Here is a 19,291-nt window from a genome sequence, read left to right on the forward strand (position 1 = left end):
TGGTCGTGCTCAATTTCTAATAGAAATCTTTTGTTTTTTTTTAACAAGGTAAGAACAAATGACACATGACAGAGAACATAGAAAAGTTTCAAGTGTTTGCACTCAATAAACTAGTGCATTTTGAGTACGCGCGCGCGCACAAAAAAAAAAAAAAAAAAATCGAGAATCTCAGCCTAATCATTAGGCATCTTCCCGTCTCAGTTTTGGAAGCACTCGAGTCTGCGGGTGTTGGTGTAACAAACAGCTCGCTTTCTGAGTTTAAAATAAAAATGTTGGTGTTGCAGGGGAGAGCAACATTTCTCCCAGACTTGAAAAAATTCCTCCTCGTACAGTTCTTCTAGAATGCTACTCATTCCTCCTCGCACGGACGCTTCCTATCACTGATCTCGTTGTCGTCGTCGTGGATCAGATTCATATCCTTCAAGTCCTTGGCGCGCAAGATGTGGACCCCACACTTTGTTGGAGGGTGGCTTTGGCAGCGTCCGTAAGAGAAATCTTCGAAAAGGTCTTCTTCCAGCCAGAACCTGAAGGAGGCCTCGACGGCGCGGCCATGGAGGTGACTGTAGTCAAAGTGCTTGTACCACATCACCACATTTCCCCGCAAAAAATCGTCAAACCCAAGGGGGTATTCCGACGCATCAAACGCCGAAAAAACAGCGGTCGTTTCGGGGCAAGCCTTGTCTTTTATTTTGAACTCGATTTTGCAATAAACATTTGTACAATGGCCGTGAGAGACGGTGCACAATGCAAATCCCATTATGCCCTCGCCATGCCAGTCCTCGAGAAGCGGAACCGTCACCGAAATCGACTCGGTTGTGGAATCTTCGCACCGGAAGTCGAAAAAACGTGGAATGTTTATCCCCGGGAGAACAGCCGTCACCGCAGGGAGCGTTTTGACCTAGATGTAAGATTTTTGCACAATACTTATTTTTCTATGCTTTTAATTGTAGAATCTTTGGATTGTTAAAATATATATATATATATATTAATATTAATAAAAAAGAGGGGATTACCTCCCATTTAGCTGTTGCGTAGTAATGAGAGGCCATGTGCAAGACTTTGAGTTGGAACGCGGTTATAATGTTGTCTTGTGATTGCTGATTCAAACGCGAACACTTGTCAAACCGCGTAGTGCTGAACGTAACTTTGCGAGAACGATGCCAGAATCTATTTCTTGTCCTTTCATAATGTCCTTGTCCGCACGACACTTGCACCACTTCCTCTAGGGATTTGCATCCCGAAGCATCGAGGCATTCGAGAGTGTACGGAAGCTCCGATATGCATTGGATTTTCACACAACCCTTCAGCGAGAGATGTGTCAACTGCAAACCACACAAATCTCCCACAGACTCGAGATTTATGCAGTAGCCCAGGTTTAGCAGCTTGAGATTGTTTAGATTCCCGATCGACGAGGGAAGGCATGTAATCTTCGTACAGTAATGAAGCGCAAGAATTTCTAGAGTAGTGTTTGTTTTTGTGATCTCTGGAAGCTTCGTCAATGACGAACATGAGGACAGATCGAGATCGACGAGAGACGCCAGATCAAAGATGCTCTCCGGCAAGCTCTCCAGTCTTGTGCAGTCGCGTAAAGAAAGGGTTTTGAGGAGGTGTAGTTGAGATATGCTTCGAGGAAGACTCACACGATTTCTGCAGCAATCGAGTATCTGTAGTTGAGATATGCTTCGAGGTGGAGAAAAATACAAGGGCACGAGCGTGAGGGCTTTCATCAGTGCTCTTGCATCAATGCTCTCAGGGAAGACCAAGTTACTGCACTGGCTAAGATTGAGATATGAAAGCCTTTCGAACTTTCCAAAAACATCCCAAGGAACTTTAAGTAACCCAGAGCAGTCTTTGAGAATTATCACCTCGAGATTTGGCGCGAGAGAGAGATCTGGAAGGTAACGGAGAAACTTGGAGCTTGTTAGATCAATACTTTTAAGGTTGACTAGTTCCTGTATAAAAAATATATGAGTAATGAGCACTTTAGAGCGAGATTTGTATATGAATAAACTCGGCAACATTGATTTTTTCTTTTCGTCTTTACTTACAAACCTGTGTTCCGTGCCATAGTTGCTCGAGTTTGCTATCGATGAGCTTGAGTTCTACAAGATAACGTGCAGTGAAGCCCATTGGTAATGATTTTAGAGGGTATTTGTCCCACTTGAGATATCTAAGTGACTCGGGAAAACATTCGAGTGCCTCTACTCTCAATTTAGAAACTTCCGACTCATCATAACGATAGTAGGAATAAAAATCAGAGGGAGAACTAGATATAGAAAGAATCCTCAACTTCCTTATTCTCTTAAACACTCTTGATTTCATGTGTAGATCTTCCTCGAGGCTTGAGGCGTCTAGAAATATCCCTTCAATTACATCACTCCCCTAAAACAATCACACAGGTTATATGATTTTCTTTCCATCATCGAAACAAAAAAAGCAGTAGTACTTACAGTGTTGTTTTCGAACACATGATATGCATCTTTAGAATTCCAAAGCCTACTACGTTTACCAGGTTCTTTAGATTCTCGGCATACAATTTCCCAACCCATTTGTTGCATCAGATCGTGCATGTCAAGACTGTTGGTCTCACCATCCAAGGTTATCAGAGACTTATCAATGAGAGCGTCTATTCCTATATTCGCAAAGTAGCCAAACCCATTTCTTCCTGTAGTCCTGTGGAAGTCGCACTTATTTAATATGCTTTCCACAAACTCTCTTTTCATTCCCTTGAAGAAGCACGCGATGTCGAGAAATATCTTCTGCTCGGTTTCGCCAAGTGCGTCGTAGCTTATTTTGAGTTTCTCAAGGATTTTATCATGGGGAATTTCCTTGAGCTTGTCCAATTCCATTTTCCAATTATCTATGCACGGGTTGCGCATAGAACGAAGGTGTGAACCGAAAACCTTAATGGCCAACGGGTTTCTTCCAACGTACTCCACAACATCCTTCACGTAATCCCCCGGGAATGGATTCTCTTTGTCAGTCTTCAAACGAAATAGCTCAATGGCTTGCTCGAGACTTAAGACATCAACCTTGTATTTAATGAACGTCGCTCCATCAATGTCGGTCCCCCGAAGCACTGCTTTGTCTCTAGTGGTTACAATAACGCGGCTTCCGTTGCCGATATGACCGCCGATTAAATATTCCAACTGCTCTTTTTCGCTTATGTCATCCAGAATGAGTAAAACCTATTAGAGTAAAATTAGAATTAGTTCTTTTTTAGTCGTAGTCGAGTATAATGAATATCAGCAAACACCAGACATACAATTTATAATAGAAATCTAAGTAATACCTTTGTCCGGCGGAGCCGATCTTTAGTGTGGTCCGGTACCAGTGATCCAGAATCCAACTTCTCGTCCCTTAGTAAGTTAGCAATAAGATCGTTTCGCAACCTCTCTAACCCGAGTTTCTCAGACGATTCTCTAACATCTTTCAGGAAGTAGTGGCTCTCAAATTTGGTACAAAGCCGAGACCGCACAGTTTCAGCGATGGTTGTCTTGCCAACACCACCCATTCCCCAAATGCCTATTATTTGAAGTCCAGGCCCTTCGGACATCAACAAAGATTTGATTTCTCTGAAGTGATCTTCCATTCCAATCAGGCCATCAAAATTATCAATTTCAACTGGAATTGCAGGTTTGTTTAATGTATTCAGAACAGTGTTCAGAATGTCCTCGACAAGCGCTGACTCGTTCCTGTACAAGAAAGCCTTAATTATCAGTTATTTAATCAGGTGGTGTTTTCAGCTAAAACTGACCCACTTTTTGCAATTTACTGGAAGTTATATATAGAACCAAAAACAGGAAAGAAGAATCAATATATAATCTAAACTAAATCCATGGGAAATATACACGTATACATAATAACCTGAATTTTGCTAAATGGTTGGATCGCGAATAATGCGAACCAGATAAATTCGCCGATGCTTCCAAAGCAGACCTCCACTCTTTTATGGTGTCCTTGGAGTGTTTGTGATTCTTTTCGTGTCTCTCGAAAGAATCTCTGTAGCTTCCCTGGTCCTGTTTCCGAACATGCGATGGATCTACTTCGAAGAAGATGGGCATAACGACCTGACCGAGTTCACGGCGACATCTGTGAATGTGAACAAGCTCGCTCAGACACCATGATGACGAAGCGTAGTCTTTTGAGAAGACCACCACCGAAATCCGAGATGCTTCAATGGCTGCCAAAAGAGCAGGCGTGATCTCGTCGCCTCTCTCGAGGCACTTGTCGTCGATGAAGGTTTTGATTTTCTTGCCATCTAAAGCTGTGTAGATATGACCGGTGATGCCGCAGCGTGTATCTTCGCCTCTGAAACTCAGAAACACGTCGTATATCTTGGGCGACGCCATGGAAGAAAAGAGAGTATCTCACTTAAACAACAAAACAAAGATTAAATCAGCAATTTTGTTGGAACCGTAATGACGCGCTCAATATTATTAAACAAGTAAAAACTCCCGTTAAAGTTAAATCGGGTTCTGTAGCTAACCAGCCACGTACAAACTTAAATTTTGATAAGTAGCCATTAATAGAAATTAATGTTATACAAATATCTAAAATATAACATAAATAAACTTTGCCATGTCAGATTCTTACGAACTTAAATTTTGATAAGTAGCCATTAATAGAAATTAACGTTACACAAATATCTAAAGTATAACAGAAATGAACTTTGCCACGTCAGGTTCAGTAGTTATATCTGAAATGTTGGCTAAATAACTATTTTAACGACGTAGTCCGTTATAATTTTCTTATAAATGAACTTTGCCACGTCAGATTCAGTAGTTATATCTAAAATGTAGGCTAAATAACTATTTTAACATTTCAAAGGCGTAGTCCGTTATAATTTATCAAGCCAAAGCAGCATATAGCAGAGATGCGATATGAGTATTTAGTAGGGGTGACAATTTGGTCCGGACACGAAACACGAAACGGTTATGACACGATTTAAAGCGGATTTGGATCTTAATAAATGAGTCGTTTCTTAATTGGATCAAACACGCTAACACGATTAAATAATGGTTCAAAACGACACGATTACGGTAACACGATAAAAAACCGATTAACACGATTATTAAATGGTCGACACGAAACACGATTACGACCCGCACGAATATGATCCAATTAACACGATTACGAGTAATAACACGATTACGATCCATTTAAACACGATTAATATTATATATGTAAAATTATAAATTTATAACTATAAACATAAAATTATAATTATAAACATAAAATTATAATTATAAACATAAAATTGATATTAGAAAATATGATATAATAAAATAAAGTATATTCGTATAAATATCAATTCACGTATGGTAATATATAGTCAATAGTATACTAATTGACTTAACCAGAGCAATAAGAATCACAATTCATATCGAGCAATCAAAATTACTATAGTGGCATCGTTTGGCACAACTTTGTTTTTAAAAAAAAGTGTTTTTTTTTTTCAAAAACTGACAAGTGTTTGGTAAACTGTTTATAAAACAGTTGTTGCTGGTAACAAAAACTGATTTAGCGTTTGGTAAAATAAATATACTATAGTAAAAAGACTAAAATAGACATAAAATAAATATTTAACAGTGCTATGGATAATCACGTGAAGATATTAAATTAATTTTATATCAGATACAAAAACGCTTTTTCTAAAAGCTAAGATTCTTAGCTTTTGTGACTCATGTACAATTTTTAAAATCGTTTTTGAAATTTTTTTTAAAAACTGTTTTACCAAACAGTAAGATTGCAGTTTGGTTTTTGCTAACAGCAAGAACAGGCTTAAAAAAGCTGTGCCAAACACGCCCAGTATCATAATAACGTATTAAATTCAATTTTATTTGATTTCAATTTTAATTCAATTCATATCGAACAATCACAATTCACAATCACAATAACTATAGTTTCATAATAATGTATCATATTCAATTTTATTGAATTTCAATTCATATTGAAAAAATCACAAGTTAAAATTGACAATCACAATAACTATTATCTCATAATAACGTATCATATTCAATTTTATTTTATTTCAACTCAATTCAATTTATATCGAACAATTTCAATTCACAATCACAATAACTATCATCTCATAATAACGTATCATATTTAATTTTAGGGCAGTGTAGCAAAATAGCCAAAATGAAACTATGAAATTTGGATCTAGCCTATGTTTGACAATTTTTAGGGATATAGCCAAATGACTTATATGGCAATAATTAAGGTCTGATTTGCCCTTATTTATTAACAAATTCGTCACTTTCTCTCTCTTATTTTTTTTCAAATATTTTTTTTTTGCATCAAAACTTCAAAAATTCAAATTTTTCTCATACGAACTCGAAATTGAGTGATTCCAAATCCTACGGATTCGTGACGCCAAGATCTTCAAAAATAGATCCATTGTGTTTGATGGAAAAATAATTTTTAATACCATGGATGTAGAAAAATCATGTTATTACCTTAAATATGGAAATCATTGAAATTTATCAAAAAAAAATTAAATGGAAATGTAAATATAATACATTAAACATAATTTTTCATCAAACACAATGGGTCTATTTTTGAAGATCTCGACGCCACGAATTTGTAGGATCTGAAATCACTCAATTTCGAGTTCGTATGAGAAAGATACGAATTTTTGAAGTTTTGATGCAAAAACAATTATTTGAAAAAAAATAGGAGAGAGAAAGTGACGAATTTGTTAATAAATAAAGGTAAATCGGACCTTAATTATTGCCACATAAGCCATTTGGCTATATCCCTAAAAATTGTCAAACATATGCTAGATCCAAAATCACATGTTTAAAGTGGCCTAGTTACTTACAAATCTCTCGAATTCATATTGAAAAATCACAATAACTATAGTCTCATAATAACGTATCATATTTAATTTTGTTTTATTTCAATTCAATACAATTCATATCGAACCATTACAATTCACAATTCACAATCACAATAACTATCATCTCATAATAACGTATTATATTCAATTTTATTTGATTTTAATTTAATTCACAATCACAATAACTATCATCTCATAATAACGTATCATTTTCAATTTTATTTGATTTTAATTCAATTCAATTCACAATAATCACAATAAATATCATCTCATAATAACGTATCATATTCACTTTTGTTTTGTTTCAATTCAATTCATATCGATCAATCACAATTCACAATTAACAATCACAATAACTATCATCTCATAATAACATACCATATTTAATTTTATTTGATTTTAATTCAATTCAATTCTCAATCACAATAACTATCATCTCACAATAACGTATCATATTCAATTTATTTGATTTCAATTCACAATCACAATAATTATAGTCTCATAATAATGTATCATATTCAATTTTATGTGATTTCAAGTTAATTCAATTCATATCGAACAATCACAATTTAAATTTGACTATCACAATAACTATAGGCTCATAATAACGTATCGTATTCAATTTTATTTTATTTCAATTATAGTAAAATGACTTATTACCTCTATTTGTTTTAAATTTGCCAAATTTTTTGTGTGAAAAAATAAGAAAAGAATAAAGGAAAAACAAAAGTATTAGTTAGCCACGTGACTCAGTCTCAACGTATCGGAAGTTAGAGCAAAAAGAAAGAGGACCATTCTAATCTTATGACTATTATGTTTTTTATAATTATATCGCAATTAATTGAGCCCGAATGTCTAAACACGGTTAAATACCCATTTAACACGACTATTAAATGGTTTAATTTAAACGGTTATGGATCTGTAAAAAAAAAAAAAAACGGTCGGATTTGGATCTAGATATCAAACACGATTAATAAATGGTCAGATTTGATTCTAACAATTATTTATGCAAACACGATTAACACGACACGATTACAACACGAACACGAAATTGTCATCCTTAGTATTTAGTGAAGGAAAGTAAAAATACCTTTTTCTCCGAATTCGCAATCACAAACCCGAGCGTTTCAAAATCAGCTACATATCAAACGAGGGTGAGTGAAACGGAAGTAAAGAAATTGAACCAAACTGAACTGAGGCTGAGTGAAGACGCCATGGAAGAAAAGAGGAGCAGATCGGTGATTTTGGTGGAATATATGAATCTAATCTACTTAGTTTGATTTGCAAGTATTATCGGAAAATATCGGAACAAGGGAAAGCATTGACTAAAAGCAAAGCCGTGTTGTTGAATAGTAGACACTTTGACTGGTCAGACCACACGTATAGGAATATACATGGAACTATCCCCTGTAATGTGAGATTTATATTTTTATTTTAGCAGATATTAATTGTAAGAATAGTCTACTACACAGATAATTATCCCCTACTTTTCATTGGATTAAGTATAATAAAGTAATAAATGCTCTACCAATAGTCATTGCAAGAACATTGTCCATCTCGAAAATGATGAATCCGATTTCGATCTCTAAAGACCACCTCTCGTCCGTAAACACGCGAGAAGGCCTTGGCATAATTGTGACAGTCGACGCAAGTGCGGAGATTTTTGGTGACCCTGATCGTCGTCCCGGGACGAGTCGAGAGAACCCCGAAAGCCATCGCCAACTTCTCGCTTTGTACCGATTTTGCTTTGAAATATAATTTTATTATACCGATTTCAAAGAAAGCGTGTGTGACTGTACGAATATGTGATGTACAATCTATTGTGTGACTGTACGAATATGAGATGCACAATCTATTGTTTGCGTAGACGGATGTTTCTTGATCAATATCTTTTGGAAAGCCATGGAAAGCCCTGATGAAACTCAGAATGAGCCTCGATTTACCTGCGAAAGACCCATGATTGAGCCCAGATTGACCAGCAACGGACCCAGTACCGAACCCTGATTGACCTTCGATGGACCCCCGAACAAAAATCCACCACTCAGCTATTATCCAACGACCCTAACCCGAGTCATGCCCTAGGGGTGGCTGAGAAATTCCCTTGTGGTGAGTATAATACCGATTATGATAACAGTCTTCAAACAACATCTTTTGGGACTGAAATAACTTTTTAAGCTTTGTTGACATATGTTGCAATTCTGAGGTATTAATGCTCTTAAGCACATGGTTTTGATGTTTATTGATCAACTTACTTATTTCTGACCTGAATGTAAGAAGTTCAATATCTGACACAACAGATAGGAAAACAAAAATTGTGCCAATAATACAAAGTTAACAACAGACGTACCTTATCGTTTTTGTCATCCCCGTTTCACAGATATGGCACCTTGCCTCTGCATTTAAATTGTTTTTTTTTTTTTTTTTTTTTAAACCAAATAATACCTGTGAACTTTGTAATTTCATTCATCGTAAGTAAATCGTTGACATTGTATTATTTCAACTATTCAACAAACCAAAAATTTGTCCCATTTTACAAGAGGACATTGGTGCAAAGAATATTGTATACACAGGTGATCAGTATTTCTTGAAATAAATATATAAAAAAAAAAAAATACTCTACCAATAGTCATTGCAAGAGCAACGTCCTTCCCGAAAATGATGAATCCGCCGATTTCGATCTCTAAAGACGACCTCTCGATCGTAAACCCACGAGAAAGCCTTGGCGAAATCATGACAGTCGACGCAAGTGCGGAGATTTTTGGTCACTTTGATCGTTGCCCCGGGACGAGTCGAGAGAAGCCCGAAAGCGATTGCCAATTTCTCGCCGTGCAACTCCGACGACACATAAAACTCATAACCTTTGATCGTCTTCTTCAGCTTCCGTACGATCTCCCCGAGCGCCCGATAGATCTCGCGCGACCGCGGGTGCGAAATATCGGCCGCGACGAACTCGTGGACCTCTCCGTCGACTTCGATGGCGCTCCGCCCGCGAACCGTCACCATCGCGTTTTTCTTGACTTGCTTCCTCACCTCGAAAGTCTTGTCCCAGTCGCCGGCCGACGAATAGGCTTGCGACAGCACAGCGTAGTTTCCGCCTTCTTGGGCCTCGATGGCGACGAGGCGAGCGACCGCCAGCTCAGCAAGGTCGACTCGGCCGTGGAGCCTACAAGCCCCGAGCAAGGCTCTCCACGTGCTGGGATCGGGGTCGACTTCCATGCAGGCTATGAGCCGGTGGGCCTCGTCGAGAAGCCCGGCCCGGCCCAACATGTCGACCATGATTCCGTAGTGTCGGAAGCTCCGCGAAACCCCGAACTCAGCGCTCATCCGGTTGAAGAACGACGTCGCTTCGTCGACCAAACCCGTTCGGCTGCAAGCCGAGAGGACCGCCGAGAATGTCTGCTCGTTCGGAGACACGCCGGCTTTTTCCATCTCCAAGAAAGCTCGGACGGCCTCTCTTCCTCGGCCGTTCACGGCGAACCCAGAGATCAAAGCGGTCCACGAAGCGACGTTCTTCTTCTTCGTCCGCCGGAACACGGCCAGAGCCTTCCCCAAGTGCCCGCACTGAGAGTACATCGACACGAGAGCGTTGTTCAGCTTCGTTAGACCGCCGAAACCGTTCTCCTCGATGTAACGGTGGATCTTCCCTCCGGGTCCCGGGGCGTTCAGCTCCGAGCAAGCTTGGAGCCCAAGCAAGCACGACACTCCGTCGGGTTCACACACGTCCTCTCTGCTCCGCATCGCGTCGAACAAAGCCAGGGCGTCCCGGGCCCGATCGTTTCGGAGATAGCAAGAGATAAGGACGTTCCAAGCGACGGTGTCTCTCACGGGAATTTCGTCGAACACGTCGCAGGCTTCGGCGAACCTATCGCAGCGTGAGTACATCTCGGTCAGAGAAGTGAGGAGGTGAGAGTCCGAGGCGTGACCGTCCCTCAGGACCCGCGCGTGGACCTGAACACCGCCGGTGAGCGAAGACTCTCCGACGCAGCATTTAACGGCGAACGACGCCGAGAACTCGTTCGCCGGGACGCCCCGGAATCGCATGTCGCGGTACAAGCGTAGGCCTTCGAGGGCTGATTCAGTGGTGGAGTAAGCTCTGATCATGGCGTTGTAGTGGATGAGACAAGGCCAAGGAATCTGGTCGAAGAACTTCCGGGAATAGGTCGAGCCTCGCAGCGCCGAGGAGCGACACAGGAACGCCACACAAACAGCGGTGTTTCCGCGCTTTGGCTTCAATGTTACTCGTTTACGTTGTGCTTAATTGCACTATCATATTATTGATCAATCATGTGTCCACTGTACGTATATACGTACGGTTTCAATAAAAGGCTCACGTTAATGAACTTTTAGCACAATTTCGCATAAAAGATTCCTTTTCTTCATTCTTCGTTCTCTCTCGATTCCTTCTCCAAAATTCAATCGTAAAAAAGCTCATGGACATGTCTCATATATTATAATCGCATAGTACTTTGTTTTAATTTGAACTATTTTCTTAATTATTAAATAATTAAACTAGATTTTTAACACAGTGGATCTAGGGTAACCTTATACCTCTGACTCTCGTAATTAGACCTTTAAAACACTAACAAAAATAATAATAATAATAATAATAATAATAATAATAATAAATAATAATAAATAATAATAATAATAATAATAATAATAATAATAAATAATAATAATAATAATAATAATAATAAAGATGACAAAACTACTGTATTAATTTTCAATAGAAAAATAATTCGAAGTTATTTTCGCCAAAAGTCTACATTTACATAAAAACCGTTGAAAATTTTTTATAAAGATATATGATCCAGTTGGATCAAAACAAAGCAAGCTTGAGAGTTGTATAAAGTTTTTGCTGTGTTTAACGTGGCCTTAGTTATATTGCTTAGCGGTGCATCATTGTAGAGAATCCATGCTCGTCTATTGCGTAAATATATATCCCATTAGGGTGATCTGAGTTTTTTCTTTCTTTTATCCAGACATACAATTGATTATGACATATCAAACTTACTTTCTTTTATCTGGACAGAGATTTTATCGGGAGGGATAAATGTTTGCTTAGGGATTCGATCAGTATAGTTTAGATATAATTGTTTTACTCTTTACTTAATCAGGATTTCTTTTTATTTATTTTCGACGTAGTTATAATATTATATTTTTTTCTCCGCTTGATCGATCTACCTGTAGTTGACCAGGGTTCTAGCTGATGATACATTCTATCCGATCTTTATATACTCAAACCCGTAACATATTTTGCATGAGTTTTTCTCGGAAGCTGAGTTTGTATTGGTACGTACGAAACGACAGCAATGCGACTTCTTAAAACTGTTGCAACTCTTGTTCTGAAAAATGTTTTGCCTGATTTAATATGATCTGCTGTGCAAGGGTGGCTTACAACATGGGAGAATATTATTTTTGAGTGCGTTATACTCTCTATCATGTTCTTATCGATGAACCCATGTGATAACTTGAAAAATATATTATTTTATAGGAATTTACATTCCGCAAAATATATATAACCTAATACCAAACACATGTGGATCTAATTATTGATTAGCCCTAACTGGAACAAAAAATTAAGGCCCAAAATGAGTGAGCCAAAAGAGGAAAATAAGATCATCTCGTCTCATTCCTGTTTCTATTATTACCATATTGACACACTTCTTATTGTGATTTTGTCTGTATAGGGTTTGACGGAGTTGAGATTCACGGGGCGCACGGCTATCTTATCGATCAGTTCATGAAAGACCAAATCAACGACCGCACCGACGAATACGGAGGCTCCTTAGAAAACGTTGCCGTTTTGCCCTCGAAGTGGTTGAAGCCGTATCCAACGAATCGGGAGACTCAAACTCCGAAGCGCTTAGGCTTCACATGGTCAACGCATTGAACAAGTTCGGGCTCCTGTACTGCCACGCGGTCGAGCCAAGGATGAAAACTGTCGGGGAAGCTTGTGCTACGCCTTATAGCTTAGTACCCATGAGAAAGGCTTTCGACGGAACTTTCATCATCGTCGGGGGTTATGGCAGCGGAGAAGACGGGAACGCAGCCGTGGCCGAGGATCGAGCGGATCTCGTGGCTTTTGGCCGTCAGTTTTTGGCGAATCCGGATTTGCCGAAGAGGATCGAGCTCGGAGCTCCTCTGAACAAGTACAACAGAGACACGTTTTATATCTCTGACCCTATTGTAGGGCGGAGTTGGACTTGGAGTATACGTGGAAGATAATAAGGGTACGTATTATAACTTAAAATTACATAATATTGAATGTGTAGAATTATAATTTCATGTTTAGGTACCGAAACAACCGTCAACCGTCGAGTGTGGATATTTCGTCCTTATTAAATTCTCGAGTTTTCAAAATTGCATCAAACTTGTAAGTATTATTATATAAATATTTATATATAACTAAAATGCTAATTTATAATATATTATTTTGTGTATATTTCTTTGTGGCGCAACGAAGACACGTACAATCAAGTGGACATCGAGAGTTTCGTGAAGAATGATATCAAGTTGTTATGGATAATATTTCTAAGAGAAACAATGAAGGATATGTGAGCCATAGTTAGAACTTTTGAATGTGATGATGGTGTGAGTCATAGAACTTTTGTAGACTTTTATAGTTAGAAATGTGTTTTTTCTAGCTTAGACACTTTGAAGAATTATGGTATTATGGATAACAAAACTATAATGGTTTTTATTTTTATTTTTGGCGTTGAAAACTATATTTTGCTGGTATGTATTACAATGGATTATTACTGTTTTTATGTTTTTTAGGTGCAGGAAATAATCGGCTAAATTTTTTGGGTACATATTCTTAAATTAAAAAAAAATTATTTGATGGCATTTCATTGAAAAACGCCATCAAAGTGTAAATGGCGCGAATCCAAGCCCGCGCGGAAATTTGAGTGTTCGTGCGGCTGCTGACATTGGCAGAATTTTTAATGGCGTTTAAAAAATGAAGGCCATTAGATGTCCCAGTGTTCACGTGGCTGCTGACATGGCAGCACTTTTAATGGCGTTTAAAAAATGAAGGCCATTAAATGTCCTAGTCCACGTCGTCCCATTTAATGGCGTTTTTTCATTTAAGCGTCATCGTAGACTTTTAATGACGCCTCTTTTAATGGCGCTTATAAAGTGCCATTAAATATATTTAATGGCGCATTTTAAACGCCATTAAAGGCCTTTTTTCTACTAGTGAATTAAACCAGATATTTCTTTTGCGGTGTAGTTTTGGTATTTTCAGTTTAGGCGCAATAAACTAGACATAAAACGATTAATGTGAATACAATAAAGTAATTAAAACTTAAAATAGTACCAGGAGACTAGACTCGAAGTGCATATATATATATATATATATATATATATATATATATATATATAAAACAGCTTTAATTGTAGTAATATAATAATATATTGTTACAATTAGACAAATTGCCCAACCATTTGTATTAAAGGTTTTGAGCCGGACCGGTACCCTTTTGAAAAAGGCAAGGTAGCATTGGGTTGGAATCAAGATTATTGGTGTTAGACTTCGTCTTTCCTCAAGAATAATTATTTGGCCCAAATCCATCATTAAGCTTAGGCCTGAAAGGTGACTTCAAGGCATGATAAGCGCAATCCATGACATCTCGGGACGAGCTCAGCCAATTTTGCCTAAGCCCGCCACAAGCAAGACATGACGAGCTAAACTTTTTTTTTTTTTCTGGCTCAGCCCGTCATGGGGAATCCTCGAGCTAAGCTGATTTTGGCTTAACTCGGTCCAAATAATTAGACGAAGACTTCGTCAACGGTTTCTTCATATTAAGGATATCAAAGACTAGTCAACCACGTTCTTCTAAACTGCTCCATTGATACTAAGTCAAGCATTGTACGTGGCACACCATGAGACGAAGACTAATTCAATCCGACGTATCCCCGAAGAGGCAGAGCTTGGCGACCCTCCTCAAGGCCAGCTTAAGGACCGAAAATAAGACACTTTTTCCTTACTCAAGCATTTTCTAGACTAACTTCCTAGGCTCTCTAACTCTCAAGCCCAAACTCTTTAGTTCTTCATCAATTGTTTTCTCATTTCATTTAATTTCTTAATATTTCCTCACGATTTAGTTCAACAAAAGGCTTAGCGCCAACATTTGCTATTTAATATAGTTCGTTTAATTGTTTCTCAACTATTTGAAGTTTATTTGATCTTGTAACGTTGAGGCCCATCAACAAATCGAATTAGTTGTTTTGGTGGGGTGATTTCTCACGCCAACAAGTATAATCTAATTTTTTTATAAAAATAAATATCGATTATTTTTTAATTGTCATAGTTTAAAATGGCATAATTCATGAAATTTCTCTTAAAAATACTAAAGAACACAATATGTCACAAATAAAATGGAAAAACACGATCATAAGAACATACACATTCCGAATTATTTTTAGATAGTTAACAACATTACCCGTACTAATAGATTATGAAGAGGATGCATGCTCGATTAAACAATACCTACAGCCTGCAGTTACAATCATAATATAAAATATATGAATATAAAAAGCAAAGACGCCAATCAAAAGAACGTAAATATTTTTAAAATACAAAAATATCTTGTATAATGGTTCGTGTTGGGCTTTTTTGAGAGCCTTAAGCTAAGATTAGGTAATAGGCAACTAATTTTTTTTGGAATTGCTATATAGTCAACGTTTCATAAATTTTAAATAAATAATCATAAAGATAACGTGACATTTCTGATTTGTCTTTTCATTGAAATAAAAATGTGTGATATTTACGTTAATTTACGCATGTAAATACATGGACTTAACTATTTACCTAAGATTTAAGAAACGTTAGCTACATAGCAATGTGAAACTGTAAATATGGCTATATAATTAAGGGTGATGTAATTAAATAGCCAATTTAAAGTTATGAATTTGCAAAATGACCAAAGTTTGTCTTAATTTAGTAAAATAACCAAAAATATGCAGCAATCGGGTTTCAATTTTTTTTTTTACTCCAAGATTAATTTATTTGAAAGTGATAAGTTGCTTATAATAATCGTTAAAAATTTTAATATTGACTGTCAAATTTTTTTTTGAAAACGTAAATTTTGACACCTTTACTGAAAAGTTGAAACTTTAGCTATTTTGCTAAACAATAAGTTTCAAATGGCTATTTTTTTAATAACTAGCTATTTTTTTATTAATTATTTAGTTTTTAATGAATTGATATACTTTTTTGTTTTCTATTATAATCTGTTTTTCAATTAATTTTAGTCCAATTTTTTTAAATTAATTCCACGTTAATTTTGCATGCCTATATAAAAGCCAACTTTCCTATTTTAAAGGATTCTGTTTAATTTCTAATTAATTCGTGTTTTCATGATTCAAGAAATAAAATCAATAGATTTTTAATTTTTTTTTATTTCCGTTTCTTTAAGTAATTAAATGCTAAATATTTTTGGCAGTTTTTTTCTATGCTATGACTTTCCTTATTTATAGAATGTCGTTTTTGTTGTTTAATAAGTAAGTGTAGTGATTTTGTTTGTTAAATAAAATAATTATAAAAAAAAAACACACGGTTTAGTTTGTTCAAAATTTCATTCACACAAATCATATTTTTTTTAGCAATGCGATTGTCTAGCCATTTTAAAGTTTGGATTTGACAAAATAGCTCAATTTTCCAAAATTTAGACGAAATAGCCCAAATTTTAAAAACTCCAAAAATATATGTGTTAAACCCCAAAAATACCTCACACTCGTCACTCTCATCCGACTCCTCTCCACCACGTCACCACCCTCGATCTCCTCCGATCTCAGCTTCGCCATCCCAACCTCATATATCACCACCGACCCATCTCCTTCCTTGTCGTTCATAACCAGCCTCGTCTCCGGCAAGATCGGGTTTGGATATGGCTTCTCCATTGTCTTCGGTCAGCGAAGGAAAGAAGACGAAGATGGCGACGAGAACGAGGGGCAAGTTTAGGCCTGTGGTTAGGGCTTCGACGATCGGTGACGAGTCGTTCGACTCTGATAGCATTGATGGAGGAAGGAAATCTTCGACTCCGATCTCGACGACGCTCTCATATTCTGCTTCTCACACAATAGATTTGACTCTGTCGCCGTCGATTCTGTAATCATCGTCGTCATGGCCGTGGCTTAATCCGAATCGGCGATTTCGTTCTCGATTTCCACAATGGCCTTGGCCTATCCCTGGCTCAAGGAGTTCCGCCTCAAGCGCATGGTCGTTTCTGACGATCGAAAGTTGGTTTCGTCGTCGATCGTCATAACCACCATCTTCTTCTTCTTCTTCTTTAGGTTTATCGAAGAGTACATTAAATTTTTTGAAAGCAGGATTAATTCGTTTCTTCTCGTTGTATAGATGACTAATACTTCAAGCATTGTGTTGTCTGTTTAGATATGAGAGATTAAATATTTTGAAGGTACTATTAAAATTTTTGAACATATTTGTATATATCAAAAGTGCCAGTTTAGATGGGGGATTAAATTTTTTGAAGGCACGATTAAAATTTTTGAACTTATTTGGTATATACAGAAAGTGTAGTTGATTAAAATTTTGGACACTTAAATTAATTATTTTGAAAATAATTAAGAGTATATTAGTATTTTTACATTATAAGTAACTAAAATACACTTACTTATGAAACCTTAGCTATTTTACTGCACACTTAGTTTGAATTGACTACTTTGTACAAAAAAATTAAAAAAAAAAAAAAACAATTGCAAATCATGAAATATCGAAATAGGCTTCCAATGTAGATTTGTTAGTTTTCCACAAACAAGACATAAACTACGTTCCACCTAGGGGTGGCAATTCGGGTTACGTGTCGAGTTCGTACCGTGTCTTATTCGTTTTCATGTATTTTTTGACAGACCCAGACACGACCCATTTATTAATCGTGTCTAGGAGCAAAACCCAAACACGACCCACTATTTTTTTGTCAAACCCAGACCCAACCCACTAAGACCCATTTATTAATCGTGTCTCAATGGACCATATAACCCACGAACCCACTTAGACCCACAGAACCATTTAGACCACTAACTCATTTGAACACGCGAATCGGTTTAGGCCCTTAGACATGTTTACTTCAAAATATTGAAATTCTCTAAATCAAATTAAATAACAAATTAGTCAGAATAAGTAATTGATAAAAAAATACTTCATATAATCAACTAAGCCACCAACATAATATTTTTACTACAAAAGAAGTTCAAACACAATCCATTGGGTCATTATGGGTCTTTATCGTGTTTACCCATTAACAACCAATTTAATATTCGTGTCTAATTGGGTCCCAATGGGTTATCGTGTTCGTGTCGTGTTCACCCGTTATTTAATCGTGATAATCGTGTTCTACACGGATGGACCCAGATCCATTTTAGGTCGACCCAAACCCATTAACACCGTGTCGTGTCTCGTGTACGGCCCCAAATTGCCACCCCTAGACTTCCACCACACATTACACCACATAATATAAAACTGTGGTGCAATGGGTTAGTTTGATTAAATTGATATACTTTATGTCTTGAACTATAGCATATTACACCAGAGACGCAGCTAAGTAGGCCGAAGAGGGCTCAAGCCCACCTCAATTTTTTTTGGCCGGACTTGCAGAAACTCGGGCGGTGGTTATAGCGTCGATTTCGCCAGAAAGTTAGGAGAGAGAGAGCGGGAATGTAGAGAGAGACTGGGGAGAATTTGTTTTTTTTTTATTATTATCAATTTATTAGTTTTCACGTGTGTGTGGTGTGGGTATGTTTACAAAAGGGCAAAATTGTACTTCATCAGCTGACCAACTACTATTCTTGTCCAAAACATGGATTTCCATATTTTTGTCCAAATTATGAAAAGTGGTAATACTTATGACCATTTCCCATTAAATTGATATACTTTATGTCTTGAACTATAGCATATTACACCAGAGACGCAGCTAAGTAGGCCGAAGAGGGCTCAAGCCCACCTCAATTTTTTTTTTTTGCACTTTGGACTTATTTGAAAAAATATATATTTTTTTATTCTAAAAATTACAAATTAACTCTTGAATTTTTTTTTTCTTTCAAATTGATAGCTTCGATGAGCTTTTCTGGCTCCGTGTCCCTGCATTACACCACAAATTACACCATGCTGTAAACCAAACAAACCACACTCTCAATTCATCAAAAGTAGATGTGGGATTCTGCTTAAAAAACGTTGAATTAAACGAAGATTTTTATTTATTTATCTTTTATACAAACAAACCTTTAACACATTATAACACATATTATATAGTCTTCAAATAATAAAGCTTTTTGGTATCCCATATTGAGTAACCATCACGATATACTAAGCCAAACAATAAAACCCCGAAATCCCAAACCTTACATTAACAGACAGTGTTAAGACATGCAAATAATAATAAAAATATATAAACCAAACATCAAACAAACAAAAATAATAATACG

At 37.0% G+C, this 19,291-nt stretch overlaps 2 protein-coding genes, 1 non-coding gene and 1 pseudogene across 4 annotated transcripts; 2 read left to right on the forward strand and 2 right to left on the reverse strand.

Moving 5' to 3' along the window:
* Positions 1-8,222, reverse strand: LOC149384249 (disease resistance protein RPV1-like). Its single transcript, XM_089628337.1, has 7 exons — positions 7,935-8,222; positions 3,868-4,373; positions 3,293-3,695; positions 2,451-3,188; positions 2,053-2,382; positions 1,014-1,952; positions 1-898 (listed from the first exon to the last, which is right to left on the reverse strand). The coding sequence occupies exons 2-7, from the start codon at positions 4,350-4,352 to the stop codon at positions 350-352; spliced, it is 3,444 nt and encodes a 1,147-aa protein (XP_089484463.1). The 5' UTR covers positions 4,353-4,373; positions 7,935-8,222; the 3' UTR covers positions 1-349.
* A 4-nt stretch (positions 8,223-8,226) lies between these two features.
* LOC149384250 (pentatricopeptide repeat-containing protein At3g47530-like) lies at positions 8,227-12,062 on the reverse strand. Its single transcript, XM_089628008.1, has 5 exons — positions 12,029-12,062; positions 9,465-11,097; positions 9,097-9,107; positions 8,788-8,853; positions 8,227-8,589 (listed from the first exon to the last, which is right to left on the reverse strand). Exons 1-5 carry the CDS (start codon positions 12,060-12,062, stop codon positions 8,369-8,371), a joined length of 1,965 nt encoding a protein of 654 aa, XP_089484134.1. The 3' UTR covers positions 8,227-8,368.
* LOC149384251 (small nucleolar RNA SNORD96 family) lies at positions 8,960-9,051 on the forward strand. The gene has a single exon (XR_016301941.1). It is a non-coding gene; the product is annotated as a small nucleolar RNA SNORD96 family (small nucleolar RNA).
* A 611-nt stretch (positions 12,063-12,673) lies between the features above and the next one.
* On the forward strand, positions 12,674-13,616 carry LOC149384252 (12-oxophytodienoate reductase 2 pseudogene; annotated as a pseudogene). Its single transcript, XR_016301656.1, has 3 exons — positions 12,674-13,077; positions 13,140-13,220; positions 13,311-13,616. The product of XR_016301656.1 is annotated as a 12-oxophytodienoate reductase 2 pseudogene (transcript).
* Positions 13,617-19,291: the final 5,675 nt, after the last annotated feature.

Source organism: Urtica dioica, chromosome 10, assembly GCF_054948205.1.
Source record: "Urtica dioica subsp. dioica isolate 48M chromosome 10, U.dioica_male_clone48M_v1_H2, whole genome shotgun sequence".
In the NCBI taxonomy this organism is placed as follows: Eukaryota; Viridiplantae; Streptophyta; class Magnoliopsida; order Rosales; family Urticaceae; genus Urtica; species Urtica dioica.